Raw genomic sequence first — 19,162 nt, 5'->3', positions numbered from 1 at the left:
CCACAAGCATACATTGATTTGCTACTCCTTCCATAGGAGATCTGCTACCCTGAGAACAAAGCTCTGCTTTCCTCAGATTCACTGAGGAACTGTTTCAAACAAAAACTGTGGTAACCAGACAGCAAGCTGGTTGGAGCTGATCAGTCTTGCCAGCAAAGTACACGTGCCAGCCATAACAGCCTTTCCAATTTTCAAGATAAAACTCACTTGCATTCAAAAATGTGCTGAACAGAGCATCAGGAGAAGCTGCCCAACTTCATTTATCTCCTACAGAGCTGCCACAGTGCTGCCATTACCTTAGGAGTGTGAGGGGTGTCACAGAGCTGCAGCTTTTTCCAGGTGATGTGCAGTGGGGTATCAGGTTTACTCCAGCTCTTGCTCACAGAAGGGGAAGACTTCAGGGTGGGACTCATCCAGGCTTTTGTCTTGCTCAGGAAAATCTCACTAAGCTTTCTCTGAGGGGTTGCTGGCAGAGGACTGCTCTCTTGCCACTTCTGGAACTCTGAGTTTCTGGGGGGGCTCAAGCTCAGGGAGTCCTCCTCGTTTACACTTCTGTCTTCACTCTCTTCACCACAACTGGAAAAGTCCAGTCGCTGAATAAATTCATTGCTGTTGTCCCAGTCATCCATGTTAGCACATGAAACAGAACAGGTAGAGCTGAAACTGGCCTGTTTTGTTAGAGGGAGAGAAAAACCAGCATTATTCACAGATAGTTTATCTTCTTCCTTGCTTCATCAAGGGCATCCATTCTGCTAACCACACTCCTCAGTCCCACAGACACAGAAACCTTGGCTATTCATCAGTGTAATTAGACAGCATTAGTTAATGAAGAGCACCCCAGAATTACCAGGTACAAAGTCATTCAGCTGCTGCTTATGTTAACAACAGATTTTGCTTTTTGCCTTATTGGCATAAGTCAGATACAACTCAGAAGTCGCTGCCTTTCCCAGTAAGTTTCCAAAATAACTCCTCCATCCACTACTCTCATCACACAAGGAAACACATCCTAAAGAATTACACACACAGCCTGCACTCACTCTTTCCTGCATTAATTTTCTCTACCAGAGAGGAAGGGGAAAAAAATTTCCATGTTACATACTGCTGTAAAAGCAGAGGGTGGCCCAAGGAGTCACCAGATACCCCACAGACAGCCTCTCTCCTGCCCTGGACCATTTATAACCACACCACAGCTGAGCCAATGCTAATGGGAAACACCTGGAGCTGGGCAGCACCTGTCCACAGGTGCCTGCTGGATGAGGAATTCTCTCTGGATTGGGTCTGCAGTGCCACCAACCAGCTCTGCAGGGAGCCAGGGCTCCCTGTCAGTTTGAGTCATCTCCCTGCTCCTGCAGGCTCATCCCTTCTCCAGCTTCCTGGGGCCTGTCAGGGGGTGATGTTTGCTGACAGCCTGTCTGCTCATAATCCCATCTGAGATCCAGTCTTTGTGGGCTTTACCTCAATAAGTCATTTGTCTTGTCATGATGGGCCCTGTGTTTCCTTCCTTAAATCTGAATTTCACTTCCTGCATGTGTTAGTTTGGGCAGTTAGTTAGTTGCAGTCTGCATGGAGAGGCCATTAGCCTAATTTATAATGTAGAGATTTATGGATGAATGTGTCATTATAAGACTTCAGGGGAGAGTTAGGAGCCATACACGGGTCTCCCTGGGAGCAGGTCAGCGTCTCCCCTCACTGCACCTCTTTCTGAGAAACAGGAATCTTCTGAGCCTTTGGCAACCTGTGTTTCAAAGTGGGACTAGAGCAAGTTTTAACTAACTGGGAATAAGGTTCCAGCAGCCTTTTTTCTTAGCCTGGAGGAGAGCAGCTGGAAGGATGTGCAGAGGCTGCAAGTGGCTGCAGCCCATGGGAGATGGCAGAAGCAGCACCTGCTTTCCTTTGCACACATCAGGGGCAATTCCCACCACAACACACAGGGCCACATTGCTCTGAGGTCTCTGTGCTCTCCTAAACTGTCCCTTAAATGGAAAGTATGGCCATATGGGTCTCTGAAATTGCTGGCTAAGACTGTGATGAACAATCCATTTGATACAGAATTTGATGCAAAATCCAAAACAATTCACCAACACAGCCTCAGGAGGACATGCCAGGAGCCCAGTACTGGTTGCATCTGGCCCAGAGGTTGCAGTATTTCTCTCTTAGCCTGAAATGCAGCTGCTGCTGCACCTCCCTGTGCCTTATCCTGAGCCAGGACCAGGAGCCTGGACTGTTCAAAGACCTGATTACAATTTCCTGAGCCCTCAGCTGGAGGGAAAAGGTGTTACTTTTCTTTTGAAGTAGAGTTTTTATTTCTAAAAGGATAATATTGTCTTCCAGCCTATATATTTTCGATTTTGGTGAAATAATAAAACAGTAGAAAATGTGGCCTCTGTTTTTTGTATGTATCCAACAAAGAGTGTGCTCTCAGCAGGCTGGGATTGCTGGTCAAAGCCAAATCAGTTGCCCTGGTACCAGCAGGTCACTTGTCCCATGGGTTTTTTCAGCAAAGCTGGGAGCTCAGACCATGGTGATGTTCCACACATCCCAGAGCCAGCACTGGCAGCTCCTGCTCTCTGTCACTGCTGCTCTTCCCACTGCATCCTCCCTCGTGCTGGGGCAGTGCTGGTGTGACTGCACTGCTGAGGGGGCCAGGAGCAGCTCTGCACCACAAATAGCTTGTGTGGGTCATGAAGGAATTCTTATTTGGGGTTTGTTTCCTGCCTAGACTACTGGAGGACAGACACTTGACATTTGTAGCAGCACTACTGTGGAAAGGAAGATAGAAACGAGCTGTCACTTCAGCATCACCAACATGCAAAAATATATTCATCCAAATGAAGATTGGCACTGTCTATACAGCTAAAGCAAAGCATGTGGCCAAGTATTTGCAGAATCTGGCTTTTCTTTACACAGTAACAAAATATTGTGCAGGGTTTGTTTCTTTTTTTCTTTACCAGTCACCTTCTATGAAAAACTCCATCTGCTAAAAACCACCTACTCTAGTCTATAGCTCTGCAAAGTAAACTTGGTGCATGGGCTTTGCAAAACAAAATGCCCACTCAGTGTTGGAGCTGTCTGAAATGAAGCAAACAGCAAATGGATGCTAATGTTACCAAAAAAAGGAGAAAAAAACCAAACCCCACTGCTGAGGAAACTTGATGATGGGTTTCTTAATGGGGTATTGAACACTCAGAACTGCTCAACAGGAAAAAAGTTAGACAATTAAGGCTCTTATGACAATATCTTCCTTTTAATTGTGGTCAGCTTAATTGGGTAATTCAATTAATCAGAAAGACCTAGGGAACCAAATTCATCCTAATGACACTTAATGACATTGGTGGTGGTACAAGGAGGACAGCAATTACCAAGAAGTTGGCCGCCTGTAGATGCCGTGGTCATGCTTGTGTCCCCATCTTTCAACCTCAAGCTGATTCTGCTTGTTCTGCCCAAAACTTCACATCCTTCTGTAGCACAGGGGTGCACAGAGAGAGAGAGAGAGAGATAGATAGATAGATAGATAGATAGATAGATAGATAGATAGATAGATAGATATACACGCATATCAGTATATACTGGGTCAGTATCCGTGACCCGTTCAGATTTGCAGCTCGCAGCTTTCACCACAGCCATTTGAGGGGATGCGAGGCTGCTCTGCCCCATTCCCGTGGCTCTCCCAGCAGGACGGCTGTAACCGGGCTGGGACAAGCAGCCGCCCGGCACTGGGGTCACAGCCCGGGGGGGACAGAAGGCGGGCAGCGGGGCTGTCCCCGGCTCCCGGCGCTCCTCCAGGGGATCTGCCCCGGCTCCGTCCCGGCCCCGCCCCGCCGGTGACACCCCAGCTCCCGCCCCTCGCTTCCCGCGCCCGCCGGTGCGCCGGGGGTGCGGCTGCGCTCGGCTCCGCTCGGCTCGGCGCGATCATCGCGGCTCGGCTCGCTCCATCTCGGCCCCGTTCATCTCGGCCCGGCTGATCCCTGTCCCGCTCGGTCCATCCGGCCCGGCCCGGCCATGGTGGAGCGCTCGGACGAGGCGCCGCTGCTGTTCTGGGCCGAGGGCCCCGCCGTGTCGGCGCCGCCGCCCGCGGCCGAGCCGGGCACCGGCAGCACCGGCGGCACCGGCGGCATCGGCGGCACCGGCGGCATTGGCGGTATCGGCGGTATCGGCAGCGGCGGGCGGCGGCTCGGCGGCGGCTGGAGCGCGGCTCCGTGGGACGGCGAGCGGCCGGCGGAGGCGGCGGGGCCGCCGCGGGCCGAGGCGGAGGAGGACCAGATCGTGGCCGTCTTCGTGGTCACCTTCGACCCCCGCACGGGTGAGCGGCGCCGGGGGCGGGCTGGGGCCGGGCCTGGGGCTCTCCCGGTGCCGCTGGAGGAAGATGGATGCGGCCGGGACCGGGCATCCATCGGGGATGCTCCCCCCATCCCGCCTCCCGGGGACCCTCTGCTCCCCCGGCTGCCGGTGTCGGGACCGGGGCCGTGGGCATGTGCCGAGAACGGAGCAGGAGGGGGATGGATGGCTTTGGGTCTCCATCCCTCCGAGAAGAAGTTCTGGCGGGAGGAAGGCGCCGCGCCTGGTGCCGCTCCGAGGAGAGGGATGGATGTATCTCCCCCGCAGCGCAGGGAGTTTGTGCACGGCGCTGGGGCATCCCCTGTGCCCCGGTTTAGGCTGCCTGGAGGGCACCAACCTGTTAGCAGCGTCTTGAGAGCATCCTTCTGTCTCCGTGGAGTGGCGCAGACCTGCCCGCAGCTATCCGTGATGGATGGCGTTTGTGGCAGGCGTGAATCCAGCAGCCTCGCAGGGCATGATCACCAGCAGCAGCGGCGGCTCAGCTGCGTATTTCTTGGTGACCAGTGTGTTTACGGGCTGGCCTCTGGTGGGATCTCTGGCACTTAGTGCTTTGAAGGAGTGCTGCAATCCAGAGGAGAGGGGCAAGGGAGTGTATTTTTCACTTCTCACTGCCATATCCATCCCTCTCAGTGCTGTTGGACTGTGGTGTTGTATCACTATTGCCAAAGGTTATTAATTTCAAACCTGTAAATCAGCATTTCAGAAAATGTCTTAACTTTGTTTTCCAATCCTGCTGCTCCCACAGTATCCACAAAACAGGATGCTAGGACACAGATATGAAGTTACCACCTGCCTTGCACCTGTGAACACAGGTATTGCTGTGCAGAAGGGTCTGATGTCCTGAGACACATTGTTGGGTCTTTTGGCACCAATCTGGGTTTAAAAAGCAATAGATGGAGACTCAGGAGTGCATTTGCATCCAGATGTGAGACCGAGCTTCTCTTTCTTCTCTAGACAGGCACTGCCTTAGCAAATGCACAGCAAAAGTCCAAGAGACAGGAAAGAGGTCTGTAAAGCACACTGAGGTTGGTTCTTCAGTGGAAGGGGAAAGTACCTGACATCATGCTCACAAGAGGGCCTTGGTAGTGAAGACTGAGTGCTGGTCTTGAACTGAAAATCCTAAGGAAGCAATGAACAGGATGTAGCTGCTGGTGTGATGTGCTGTCAGCAATGCCCACTGTCAGACAGCATGGCTGCTGTGTCCCAAAACACCCAAGGGTTTTGAGAGGTTACCCTTTCATACTGCACCAGAGAGAAGTGTCTTCAGTCTAGAGGTCAGAGGCTCTTCACTCACAAAAATCTGAAATGAGATTGGATGTCATCTTTCCACCAGGAGATGGAAAATGGAGGTGTTTCTCCCAAGTATGCAAAACATGAAAGAGTCTGGATGACTGCAGCAACAGCAGGTTGTCTTTCAATCCAACAGCATATGCCTTCTATGAAGTAGTGAGATTTTCTTGAGAGCTGGCAGAAAGCTGAGCTTTCTTAGGAGTTTTTCTGAACCAGCTGTTGCTTTGAATGAAGTCCAGAGAAAGTTGGGCAACAGCTCTTCTCACATCTGATGTGCAGTTAATGCTGGGTGTCATCAGCCTTGGAGTAGTCTGTCAAGTCCAGGAAGATTCAGCCTCCTGCTGCTACCCAGCTTGGATGATAGGACTGTGAGCAATATACCAGCAAATGTCAGCTGTACAGCTGGGAGCAAAGTGCCCTGCTGAGGGTGTGGACTTGGAAAAAGATCATGAAGTTGCAGTGGTGTGAACTTGCTAGGGTCAAAAAGAGAATATGGGAATCACATCAGATAGTGTGAAGGACTTCTGTAATGTTTGTATTGTGTGTGACTTAAAGGAAATCATCCAGTTGGTGTATGAGCTGGAAACCTGCTTGATCCTGCCCAGGAAAAGCACAGCAGAGCACCTCTGGCAGCTTGCTGAGGAACAGGAACAGCTGAACTTCTGGTGGTGGCTGTGCAGGTGGTTTTGCCAGGTAGTGTCTGCTCAACTACAGGCAAATAGGTGGGCAAGAGAGGTTTTACTGTAGAAGCATGAAGTGGTGACCATGCTGATAAAGAACATAACAGCTTCCCTCCTAAATTTAGAAGGGCTTGAAGCAGACAAGCTCAGTGTATAGCAGTTGCATGTGATGAGTTTCCAAAGGTAGGTTATGAGGTTGCCAGGTCACTGTCACAGTTCTGGTGTCCCTGTGGCTGTCAGTTCGTGTGAGTGACTGACATAAGAGCCAGAGGCAGCTTCTGGATCAGTGCTGGCCTCACCTGCTTGTGGCACTTGAGAAGGAGCTCTCTTCACTGCTGCTGTGGGGCAGCTGATAACAGTCACCCTTGTGGAGGTCCCACACAGTCTGTAATGGAGAGAGACAAGGAGGGAAGAGAGAGGAGTAATGTGTTTTGCACCAGTGAACATGCAAATATTCTGTTTTTCTGTCCCGCATTTCTTCCATGCAGGAAGTGGAGTGAGTGTGATGTTTAGGTTGCACTTTATACTTCCCCTGTCCTGGCACAACATGGCAGCATTGCACAGCTGAGGACCCTAAAAGCCGTGGGAAACATCTAATAGTGAGGAGGGCCAGGTGATGCCCCCAAATGCTGGTGCCAGTATCTTCTTTGTGAGGATGTGAAAATCCAGTGGAAAGAAAACACAAGAGGAAGAACATCCTTAACTTTGCACACTAGAAAACGAGTGCTGGCCCAGACCTAACTTGAAGATGGGAGACAGCTTCCAGGAGATCAGATCTGCAGATCTGACTCTTAGCAAAATCACTGGCCTGCTCTCTAAGGCTGGGTGACTCTCACTTGGAAAGTTTCCTGTAGGCACGAGAGCTGCTTTCTCCACAGGGAAGGGCAATGCTTCCTGTTTTTGTACAGCATTGCTCCCTCCTCCCTCCTCTGGTTTCTTGGTCAGGCTGGCAGTCGTGTCACATCTGGGTGAAGTCTCTCCTTTGTTTGTTCTCCTGTTTGGCCAGACTGACTTTCCTACTTTGTAATCTCCGCGTTTGTTCTGCAACTGCCACGTCGCTCGCGTGTTCATAGGGCAGGGTGGCGTGAGGAACAGCCAGGAGCACAGGTGCAGGTTGCTCCTGACAGATCCCAGTAAAAAAAAAAAAAAAAAAAAAAAAAAAGCTGCATGATAAGAGAGCTGGTTTTGAGGTCACCTGCAGGGTACAGATCTGTTTCACGGCATCCTTTCCTTATTGCTGCTGTAGAAGGGGAGCCACATCCACCTCAACACCAGCTGATAGTGTTTGTGAGTAAAGTGAGCAAAGCCAATCTTCCTTTGCTCTTGCTGGCACTCTTGCCTATGGATCTGTTAATCTGCAGGTAATGACCAATGAGGGATCCTCTGTGGGGCAAGGCTTAAAAGCACATCTGGCCTTAACCACAATTTCGTGGTTATGAGGCAACAGTCTCAAGGTTGACTTCCTCATGCTTTCAAGGAAGGGTCTTGCACTTTTAAAAGGCAAGCCAAACAGGCACACACAAACCCTGAACAACAAAAGCCACCATCTATATATATTGTGCCAGCCCCCCAGGGGAGTGTGCGGGCTGCTATGATGTCAGTGCTCTCTCTGCCAGCCTTTCACACGCCTCAGAGGCCAAGGCACTGCACAGCAGAGCTCTGTGGTTTTGTGTGTGACTGCACAGGGCTGTGCTCGGGGTCACGAGGCTGCTGCTGCTCCTGGCCAGCCCAGCTCTGTGGGAGAGCTCTGCTGGTGCACAGCAAGTGGGCACTTGCATGCACAGCTTCTCCTGTTGCCATGCCTAACGCTGCTGGTGTTTTTGAAGTCCTTGCCAGGCAGGGCTGGGGGAGGTCTGCTGAATACAGCATCTATGTGAGAAGAAAAATAGCCTATTTAAATGTCAGTAGCTAAGGCCTATTCCTGTGCAGGCATATACTTGTGCAGTATGAGTAATGAGACAAAAGACAGGCTTAAGAAATGAGGGCTCAGATTTAAATATCTCCAAGAATCTTGGCTGAGTGTAAGGCCCTTCCAAATGTACAAGCACAGCTGGAATGCTCACCCCAAAGGGCAGGGAAAGGAGCGAACCAGTGGGAAGAACCTTTGTGCTGCATCTGCCATTGCATTATCCTGAAGAATTTTGGTTTGTTTGCCTTTTTTTTAAAACTAAGCCACATGACTTCAAATGCTGTGGGCAGACTGACAGAACAGAAGCTCAGTGGGTAAATCTGGAGCACATCTCATCATCAGTGCAGTGGGAATGTCCAGGTGAGCAGGCTGGGCTCTGAAGTGCTGGCATGGGAAGGTGTGAGAAGTCACCCCTTTTTTAGGCCATGGTAAACTTGTTGGACTTCATTTGCTTTAGGGACATTTTATGACTTCTCTGATAGTATCTGCTCCAGGATCAGGCTGGCTCCTCAGGTGGCCTTTTCCCCTGAAAAAGAACATGCTTTCTGGCTGGGTTGGCAGGTGACAGATGTTTGCTGATCTTGATCTTGTAATTTATGTACTTTTTTGTTGGTTATTCTAGCATACACAAATACATTGCAGTGCTTGGATCACCTCAGCCTCCATATAAAGCTGCAGCTAACTCCTCCTATCCTAAAGAAAATAGGAGAGATTTCAGGGAAGAAGTGATGACTTGGATGATGGCTTAGGGGTTTCTGTTTGACCAGATCTGCCAAGCACAGGCAAAGAACAATACTGGTGATGGTGTGAACTATCCCAGAAACTCATCCTAAAGAGCAATAGTCTGTCCTTTTGTTCTTTCTGTATGGGATGGACACTTGTGTAGACCAAAGCTTATCCACCATCAGGTAAAATCATAGCTGCTCTGTGATTAATCTTATCAAGGATAAACCCATAAAATAGCACTAGCTTCAGAAGTGTCCCCAAATGTTGTGCTACAAGAAGTAACATTTGCAAGAGTTGTGTGGCATATTGTAAGTCACCTGCTGTCTGTGACAGTTTAGGAGTTCAGGAGCTGTGTTTGGGCACTGTTACAGGGTTAGAAAAGCAACAACTTCCTATTGACAATGTATGCATTTCAGAAATGAGTACTGCATCCAAACTTACCCAAATTAATTTGCTTCTCTGCAGGCAACATGGTGGAATGGTGTTTACCCCAAGATATAGATTTGGAAGGTGTGGAATTCAAATCCATGGCAAGCGGGTCCCACAAAATCCAGTCAGATTTCATGTGAGTACATCTGAGCTGTATTGCTTCTTCCTTTCTTAATTGTGCATCTACACCACCAGCTATTAATTCAGAACCTGCAAGAAAAATACTATCTAGGAAGTTAGGCTCCTGCAGAAACCTGCTTGCTAAACTGTTTCTACCTGAGCCAAAGATACTTTTCAGACACTTTCAGTGTCTTATTAAAAACCAGCTAGCTGCAGGGATCTGCTCTTTGCCTGTGGAGGCCAACTGGGGCAGGCCAGCTTCTTACTGGTGTGCAAATTTTAATTTTAATTTTACTGGGCAAATGATCTGCCCTGCCACTGTTGAGACTGTCAGCAGAGGCCCAGGGTGAAGGGCAAGCAATGGCAGGACTGAAATGGGAAGGATTTTGCAGGAACAGGACTTAGAAAAATGTTCTTAATTCTGGCAGGGCTTTTGTTTCCTTTAAGTGTTGTTACAAACAGGTCTTGCTCACTTTCTTCTTTGCTAGCTCCTTCAGTGGATACACTTAAGAGAGGAATTTTCTGCATGCTGCTAACCCAATGTTGCAATGCAGCAACATTTTGCAATGAACTGCAGTGTCACAATTCCTTTTGGTCAAGAATAACAGTTACTGTCTTAAAGGCATGTGAACTGAACCCTTGCAGTCTGATAATCAGTGTGCTTCAGTGTGCTGGCACACCCAAAATATGACCAGGTAGCTGAACTGTGCTCAGCACTGCATTCACTGCAGGCTTCCTCCTTGGAGGAAGGGCTCTGCACTGACTGAATCATGCATTCTGTTGGTCTGCCTTACAAGTTATTTATTTACTTGCATTCCTTATCAGCCTGTGACGTGACTTTAGTGGGAACTCTTGGAAACTCTTGCCTTAAGTATTTTGTCTTGCTGCTGAGAAGACTGGGCTGTTCTCAGCCCTTCAGCTAGCAGAGTGGCATTTCAGGAGAAAATACCTTCACAAATCAGTAATTTTAGCACTCAGTTACCTTTCTTTCTTCCTCTTTTGAATGTTAACCCTTCTGTCACGCTTTGTCCCCAGCTATTTCAGGAAAGGGCTGTGTTTTGGCCTGGCCTGCTTTGCCAACATGCCTGTGGAGAGCGAGTTGGAGCGCGGTGCCCGCATGAAGTCCGTGGGCATCCTCTCCCCTTCCTACACTCTGCTCTATAGGTACATGCACTTCCTGGAGAACCAGGTCAGGTAAGATCCCTTGGGAATGAGCCTGGCTATTCCCCACCTGGGAGAGGTAATGTTCCTTCTATGGAGAGCAAGTGAGGATTCAGTGACAATGCCCTGCTGTGATTTCCTTGACTGGCTGTTTCTCCAGAAAGTGTTACAGGTTCACAGTGTGAAGGAGACAAGGAACTGATTAGCAGCAGTCTGTTCCTTCCTAACAGGCCAGTCAAATGCTAGTCAAACCCTAGTTGTTGTAGGCAGACATCAGTGTCACAAGGAGAGCTGAGAGAACAAGAAGTTCTCCTTCTTGCCTTCTAGGGGCTTACAAAAGGCTTCTAATTATCTAATGGTGATCCTGGCTAGCTGTGGGCTTCAGTTGTGTTGAGTGGATCTAGCAGCAAAAATGGTGATGGTAGCAAAGACAGCTGTTCCTGCCTGAGTGTATTTAAAACAGGACCAGTCCTATGCACACCCCAGCTTGCTGCCTGTGCCATCCTGTGCATAATGTGGTAATCCTGGTGTTTCTTCAGCCCTCCTGGATGAGTCTGTGCAACTGAGGCACCCAGGATCCCTTTTAGCTGGGAGAGCAGATGTTTGCTGGGGGCAAGGCACCAAACAAATAGTCTGGACACACTTCAGATCTCCCCTTTTCTCTTTTCTTTTCCAGACACCAGCTGGAGATGCCAGGGCACTACTCCCATCTAGAGGCATTCTACGATGACAAGAAAGGAGTTCTCCCTGACAGCAAGGGCACCCCAAGCTCTCAGCAACCTGTGCACTGGCTGCCTTCCATCCACAGATACATGTACCCAGAGATGAAGGTGAGGCAGGTGCCTGAGGCCTGCAGGAATGGGCAGAGAGCTGCTGCTCCTTGCTGGTGCCTCATACTCCTTTATGTAAGCAGTCACTCCTGCACTTCATAGGCTGCTTTAGATAAGATTTTGTTACTTGGACTGTTGCAAGCTGTGTGCTGGTCTTGCTCCCACATTTAGACTTAGCATCTGTGCATGTGTCCCTGATTCACCTCTGAGCTGTTTTCTTCCCTTCTTCTCCACCTGCAGATCACACACCCTGCTGGCTGTATGTCTCAGTTCATCAAATTCTTCGGTGAGCAGATCCTCGTCCTCTGGAAGTTTGCCCTGCTGCGCAAGCGCATACTGATATTTTCACCGCCCCCAGTTGGAGTTGTCTGCTATAGAGGTATGTTTCCAGGGACACTGCAGAGCTCTGATCTAGTAGGCTAATGCACTGCAGAAATGCTTGTGAGTACTGAGGGGACAGACTCGTGCAGGGCTTCAAAATGCATTGTGACCATGCCTATGAAGATACCATTTAGTCTGCATTTACACGCTTCCTACCAAATGCTTTTCTTCAGGCTTCGTGAGTAAGGACACAGCTGGCACTGTCAAACTGAGTTCCTGTCAGCACAGGACTAGAAGAGCACTGACTGGATTCTAGACTGTGGGATTCCTGTGGGAGACCTGATTATTTCCTATGCAAAACAGGATGTCATCACTTGAGAAGTTCTGATGTTCAAGGGCATTTCAGAGCTCTGACCATTGTTTTCAGAGAGGCCTGTGGGAGAACTGGGCAAGTGGGGCTCAGAGTGCCCTTGAGGGAAACCAAAAGCATCTCAGGATGTACTTCTTTTGTCCACAGTGTATTGCTGCTGTTGCCTTGCAAATGTTTCTCTTCCTGGTCTTGGAGGAACTGTCCCAGAGTCCAAACCTTTCTTCTATGTGAATGTGGCAGACATAGAAATGCTGGAGACAGAAGTATCATACGTGGCCTGTAAGTATGATGGATTAGGCATGATTGTTTTTAGCTTCAGGCTGCAAAATGTCTTGAGACACCAGACTCTGGAATAGAACTGATGAGAAATAGGTTGTGCACGGAATGACTAACTATGCAAGCAGGAGAGAACAGTTGGTCTGCTGGGAAATCAACAGGCTGCTCTGAAAATCTTCTCTGCTTTTGGCAGGTACGACAGAAAAGATCTTTGAGCAGAAACGGGATCTCTACGATGTCTACGTGGACAACCAGAATGTGAAGACGCATCACGAACATCTGCAACCACTCCTGAAAATTAACAATGCTGACAAGGAGAAGTACAGACGGCTCAATGACCAAAGGTAATCACAGACATCTGGGTGGTCCTGACAGCAGATGTGGAATACAGGGGACACTGCTCCTTTGTGCTTTCCTCCTTGTAGTATTTTCAAAACATCCCAGTGGTTCAGCTCATCTCTTGAAGATTCTGGTTGTCTCATAAAGCTTTCAGGTTCACAGTAGGTATGTGCAATTAACCTGTCTCCCTTCTCTCAGGCAGATGTTAATGTATTCTCAAGAAGTGGGTGAGGATTGCAGCTCCTGTGAAGAGGACCTTTTCATCTTGTGAGTGGCTACCTCTAATACTTTGTTGGACACTGCTAGTTTTAGGGAGCCTCTTGCACTGATTTTGTGTTGCATTGTTTGGCATATTATGAGACAGCATGTTTGACATAATTCCTTAGTTAGCTTTCTTCCTCTAGGATTCTAAAAACAGACTGGCTCTTCCTCTTCAGATCACCTTCCTTTTCTTTTGAGAAGCCAAAATGAAGTATCCACTGGGGTTGCTTATGTGCTGAGACAGAGAAATGAATTTTTAAAACACAATTAGAGATGTAAGAATGGCCTTGCAAACATAAGCACTATAGGATTTTTCTTGCCAGAACATTTGGCTCTGGAAAGGACAATGTTTGTGGGGAGCAGGCACTGTACCATGCTGGGGGTTGGTACAGTGTGGAGGCAAGACCTGCATGTGGAGGATTGGCCCACTGGTGTGGCTGACTTCATACCTGGCAAGCAGAGGAACCAGAACTGGATGTAGAGTGGGAGTTAGATAAAATTAGATAAAAACCATATGTCTACCACCTCTGAAGGCCTTCACTGCCTGTTGCTGTTCACACTCTGCAGCAGGTGAGAAGTAATGGGATGAAACTGTGTGAAGGGCTGTCGGGGCAGAGCTCTGGTTGTTGAGCTTCACAGGTGTAGCCAGAGCTCTTTCTGAATAGCTTTGTGTGTTTCCAGGAAAGCAACAGGTAAGAAGTAGCTCTCACTGGTGTGTTCTGCACCAATAGTGAAGGATTTATTTACCCACTGGCTTATCAGATGGGTGACAACACTGTTTCCTCCTTTACACTAGGGCAGTGGTAGGTGTGATATACCTGCTTGGTGACTACAGAACACACTTTAGCTGATAAGGTGGCTTCTTCTGAGGGAAATCCACCCACAGATGGGAGTACTGCTGTCAGTTCAAAGTTACTGCTTTATCTTTGTTTATTCTGGGTCACCCGTAGAGCAAATGGAAAAGTAATACAGTGCCACCTAACAAGGTGGGATCTCTGGCTGAAGGGGGTTAATGCAGTTCTGGGGCTCTGGCAAATACACTTTTTGGAGGTCCAATGTGTCACTTGCACTGACTTTACCCTGTAGGTTTTTCATGGAGCAGAACAACCGCATATTCCAGACGCTGATGGAGGTGTCAGCCAGCCAGGACAAGACACTGACAGCTGACCACGCACGAGGCATGGGCCTGGATCCCCAAGGGGACAGAAGTTTCCTTATGGACCTCCTGGAAGTGTATGGCATTGATGTTATGCTAGTCATTGACAACCCCTGCTGCACTTAAACAGAGGGCAAGAGAGATGAGGAGCAAAGATCACTTTTTAAAGACTACCAGGCCTTGCTTAGGAGGATCACTGGAACTCACCACAGCCACAGTTATTTAATAACTTTATATGGAGAGTATTTATAATTTTAAAACAAAATGTGATTTTATTTTCTCACACTCAACTTCCCAGTGAGTACCTGCTGTAGGGTTCCTTTTGGTTTTGTCTCCCTTTCCCTTTCATTTGTGTTTTTTTGTTTTGTCTAGCTAGGACCAGTGGCACCTTTGCACCAAACTTCACTGTTGCCAGTGATAGCTAGGTTTTGGCCTAGCCTGGATACCTGAGGGCTGAAGACTTCAGGAAAGCACTTTGTTTGATGACAACCAATGTGAAATGCTATAGCTGAGCTTTCAGACTTGGCTGGAAAATCCTCCTATCAACACCCACTTCCACTTGGGGACTGAAATGGGCTTCAGCACAAGCTGTTAATGGCCCAGTCTCATAAATAACTCCTACAAAGTTTATTGGTGGGGACAATTAAACCAGTGATAAGAACCAGGACTCCTTTAAACACTTCTCACCCAACTTTAAGGAGAATTGAAGTAAAGCCACCTTTCCTTGTAAATGGCAGAAGCAAGTTTGGAATTGGGGATGCTACAGGACCTTATGACTTTGCTTACTGGAGCAGCACTTCCAGCATCTGAGGTGCTCTAAACTGGCAGAGACTACACCTATCTATCTCACAGCTGGAGAAGAGCACCCTCTCTCCTCAATCCATCCCACCACCTCCTTTGGTTTTTAGTTGTATCACACCTGCTGCTTTGGTTTAAAATCTTCAAACCAGCAAGATGGTCTCCCATTTAACAGGGACCAACACCACTGAGCCACTTTGCAGTCACTTTGTTCTCCAGCCTCAGCTTAGAGGGTGCTGGACTGGTTGGGGTATAGAAGTATGCTTTAACTAATGTCACTAGCCCTTCCTTTGCAACTGATGGGACTTGTTGCTCCTTTGCTTTAACACTAATTGTCTGCTAATCCTCCTTTTATTGATCCTTCAGCACTCCCTGCTGCTATCCCTGGCTTTCCTTGTGAGACAGAGAACAGACCTTTCAGCTGGAACAACTGAAGTTTGCAGGAGGTTCCCTTGGAGTTTGGTATTCTTATGTGGCCCAGCTGCTAAGAACAATGTTTAAAAGCAAGTCTGTCTTTTTTCCTGGGCAGAGCTGTAGAACCACATGAAACAGATGTTTTCTTATGCCGTGGAAAGAACAGGATTCAATTCCTGAAGGACTAGTCATTACTTCCAGGAAGGTTATCCCAGTAAAGAGTAATCCCTTTGCCATGCAAAATCCAAGAATGGTACTGTGGGTTCTAGGTGTGACACGCAGCTTTGCTCTAAATCCTTCAGCCAGTAGCAATATCAGCTTTAAGCTGACTGTTCTTCCTGAACTGTGGCCATAGCTGATTAGTTGCTGCTTCTATTGTTACATATTTCAGCACCCTTGGAGGCTTTCTGTGCACTGAAGGAATGCAAACTGTAGCTGATGTATCCACTTGTCCTAGCATTTTATAGGATGAGACAGAGCCTGAACCAATGAGATCTCACTCACTTTAAAGCAGGTCAGCACGTTTTTGAACACAGGTGAGGCCAATGTTCTCCAAGCATACTCTCTGTGGATTGTCTCCCTCTGAAAAGGAGGAGGCAGTTGTTCCTGCAATTTGCCTGTCTCTGAGCGGTCACTCCCCTGGCTGCTTTTTGAAGGCTTTGGATGTTTCTGTACAGAAGAAAATATGCTGTTGTTCAATGTCAATTTCTCACAACAACTGTAACATAATCATCCTTAGAAGGTTGGGGAAAAAAATGTAGAAAGAGGTATATACACCTGAGTATCATTTAATGGAAAGACCAGTCTCTCTTCCTTAAATGGCTTTGTTTTTAAATTGACACCTGAAGTATAAAAGTGGCCTACAACCTCCATACTTTTTTTCTCTAACTTCCACTTGTTCTAACATGCTGTCTGCAGTGACAATTCCTGAGGAAGTGCAGCTGAGCTGCCCTTGTATTGCTGTCACTTCTTCAGACATCAAAAGGAAAAAAAAAGGAAACTGAAACTAGTCTCTAGCAAACTTCTCACTTTCTTGCAGGTTTGTTACACAGTTTAGCTGTGGTCAGTTGTTAATGACTTTCTATTCTCTTTGTCAGTCGTTCTTTTGCTAAACTGAACAGAAACAAACCTTTGATTGGATGTTGAAATTGCACTGCAGTCAGAGGCTAACACCCTGCATTAGAGCACTGTTTACAAGCTGTTGGAACATGAGGTCCAGTAGACAGCACTGCCAGAGCCCACTGAGCAGAAGCTCCTGAAATTCCTCTCTGACATTTATTAAGCCTCTGCTTTGCAGAAATTAGGTCCTCAGTTGTTAGCAGTAGTATGTATGGGTGCAGAAGCATCAAAGTGAAGATTACTGTAGTGGCATCCATGTGCTACATCCAGTTGGATGACTGCAGCCTATTTTGTTCTTCCTTGTAATTTTGCTTCTCTACCAAGTCTCTCTTGGCAGGCAACTGCTACAAAAGTCAGGAAGTTTTCCAGCAGAAAACAGAATAAGACTTCTCTCTCCTAACCCTTCCTTGTTTGATAAGCTGCAAAAGTGCTTTCACCTGCACTCCTTTTCCAAAAGACACTGCTTTTATTTTTGCCACATGTGGAAAGTTCTCGAGAAATGGGTAATGGGTACATAATAGAAACAAATTGTTATAGCTTGGAACATGAAGGACTATTCTGTGGAAGCAGTTTAACTGAGTCTTATCTTTTCAGGAAAATAACATAATTCAAAGTAAAACTTATGTACAGATATTTAAAATCCCCTCCTGGGCACTCGGTGCTTTGTTGCATACTAGCAGCTGGGAGACATCTACTGTGTGTTTTCAATCAAAAGAGGGAGGGAAGTGTGGCATAAGATAGGATATTGCTGATTTCTCTTTTCCCTTTGAAGTACTTTGCCTTTACAGTGGTGCCTTCAGTTTCTTGGGTGTAATGTCTCTGGTCAGTTGCTGTGATCAGAGCCCAGGTTTGAATGGTGGTTACAGTAACCAGGTCTATGCTGTGCCCCAGTGTGTCCTCAAAACTCAAGGCATTGGACAGCCAGTGCAGGTTCTCAGCTGGTACCTGATTGACTTGAACCAGGAGAACAAGAGCTTCCTAACTGCATCTTAATTCAAACTGCACTAGAAATATATAATCAAGCAATGAGCTATTACTACTTGTACTATCTGCATTGAAGGGTAAAGCTTATGAGAGACATAAAAGCTAAGTTTTCAATCTGAACAAGCAACACTATACCAGATAGTGAAATCATCCAAAAGTCTTCTCACTGCAAGGTTAGGCTGAGCTGCATAGAGCCAGGTACAATAAAGAACTACTAGAAGAAAGGCACTTTATGGAATCATAATTCAGATTTGTCTTACAGAGATGCTACTACCTTCTTTACTAGCATACATGAGGTACTTACTGCAGTCTGTCTTACAGCCAGTGGTCATGGCTGTCCCAGGAGCTGTGCTTGACTGTCCACCATTCTTATGGCAGAAGAAAATTCCATCACCTTTTCAAGAGGAAGTAGCTCCCTGTACAGGTTATTGAATAAAGCAGGGTTATGGTAATAGCTCATTTTAACACCTGTCAAAGTTAATGAGTAAAAGGCTGGCAGTAGCTGTGACCCTCTTGGCCACAGACTATGCAAAGGACAGCCATGCTTTTCTCTGGGAGGTGGAAAGACCGTGGCTCCTGGAATAGTAGGGCAAGGGCACTCTATCCTAAAGCAAAATTCTAGGTAAAAAGCATGCTCACTAAGCCACACTCTCATCCTAACCATTACTTCTAAGTTAGTTGCTGTCTTCTTCCAACCTTCCCAAAACCAGTGGTGTAGAAATTATGGGAAAAGACAACATAAATGTCTTTTACAAGGGACTGGAATGTACTGACTTAACAGTGTGATCTCTCTAAAACAGAGGGTACTAAATGCCTGTGAACCAGGATTTTAGATCTTGGTTAATGCAACATACCATTCAAATGGGAATGTTTAAATGTGGTCAAAATAAACAGGTGCCTTGAGCTGGTCCATCACTACACTGTTATCCTTCCTTTTTATTTATGTTACAGTATTTTAAGCCCTTCTAGAATGGACTGTAAGTTGAAGCCAGGATTAGTGTTTTCAGGAGTGGGACCTAGGATGCTACTCCTCCTTCCTGTCTTGGAGTTTGTACAAGAAAAGTTTTTTTCTGTTGCTGTCAGACAGAAACCTGAGAACTGAGTCCTTTCCTCAGCACTGTAAACAGTGGGTTCAGCCCCTGCCTATTTTATGTACTGTCTATCTCACACCCCCCCTCTGAATGTTGCAATTCAGAAGTCTAGAATTACCCTATACTGGAAGAACTCTGAGCTGAGATGAAGAAGAAAAATTACTTGAATGGTATTTATCCAAGCTAACTTATGCTGATAAGAGTATTTAAATACTAGCCTGTGTCTCAGATGATCATTGGCACACAACATCAGAACAGCATCACCAATACCAATTCTGAAAGGACCTCTTGGTTACCCTCTAGCAAGGAATCACATTGCAGTGGGAGCTGTGGAAGAGAATTAGTCATTTTCCCTGTATAATGGTACAGAAGAACAAGGAGCCTGTTCTCACCATCTCACCCCTTGCAGCAGGCTGGGTGTAATTCTAACAGCTCTGATGTTGTTTGCATCTTGCAGATGTGTGGTTGCTCCCATAGGCCTGTGGCTCTGTAGAGAAATGCTTACTAAAAACACGGGTATTTTTTAATACAATTAAAGCTTACCTTTTTGAAA

General features: G+C 47.2%; 2 protein-coding genes across 2 annotated transcripts in view; one reads left to right on the top strand and one right to left on the bottom strand.

Annotated features, from left to right (window-relative positions):
* The window catches only part of WEE2 (WEE2 oocyte meiosis inhibiting kinase), a 19,770-nt gene extending 11,775 nt beyond the window's left edge, over nucleotides 1-7,995 (bottom strand). Inside the window, exons 1-2 of the mRNA XM_056482650.1 lie at nucleotides 4,673-7,995; nucleotides 297-668 (exon numbers count right to left, since the gene is read on the bottom strand). Of these exons, the coding sequence (XP_056338625.1) occupies nucleotides 297-629 (333 nt within the window). The 5' untranslated portion in view covers nucleotides 630-668; nucleotides 4,673-7,995. The remainder of the gene's footprint in view (nucleotides 1-296; nucleotides 669-4,672) is intronic.
* On the top strand, nucleotides 3,844-19,162 carry DENND11 (DENN domain containing 11). The gene is made up of 9 exons (XM_056482651.1): nucleotides 3,844-4,300; nucleotides 9,406-9,505; nucleotides 10,525-10,683; nucleotides 11,327-11,480; nucleotides 11,721-11,859; nucleotides 12,319-12,450; nucleotides 12,641-12,791; nucleotides 12,985-13,053; nucleotides 14,134-19,162. Exons 1-9 carry the CDS (start codon nucleotides 4,000-4,002, stop codon nucleotides 14,327-14,329), a joined length of 1,401 nt encoding a protein of 466 aa, XP_056338626.1. The 5' UTR covers nucleotides 3,844-3,999; the 3' UTR covers nucleotides 14,330-19,162.

This window comes from Oenanthe melanoleuca, chromosome 1A (assembly GCF_029582105.1).
Source record: "Oenanthe melanoleuca isolate GR-GAL-2019-014 chromosome 1A, OMel1.0, whole genome shotgun sequence".
NCBI classification, from domain to species: Eukaryota; Metazoa; Chordata; class Aves; order Passeriformes; family Muscicapidae; genus Oenanthe; species Oenanthe melanoleuca.
The sequence above is the reverse complement of the archived record's forward strand: the minus strand, read 5'-3'. Positions and strand labels throughout refer to the sequence as shown.

Coding starts and splice junctions, on each gene's coding strand:
- DENND11 (XM_056482651.1), top strand. CDS start 4,000: ATGGTGGAGCGCTCGGACGAGGCGCCGCTGCTGTTCTGGGCCGAGGGC. Junction 9,506..10,524: donor AAAATCCAGTCAGATTTCAT/GTGAGTACATCT, acceptor CTTTGTCCCCAG/CTATTTCAGGAAAGGGCTGT. Junction 13,054..14,133: donor GAAGAGGACCTTTTCATCTT/GTGAGTGGCTAC, acceptor TTTACCCTGTAG/GTTTTTCATGGAGCAGAACA.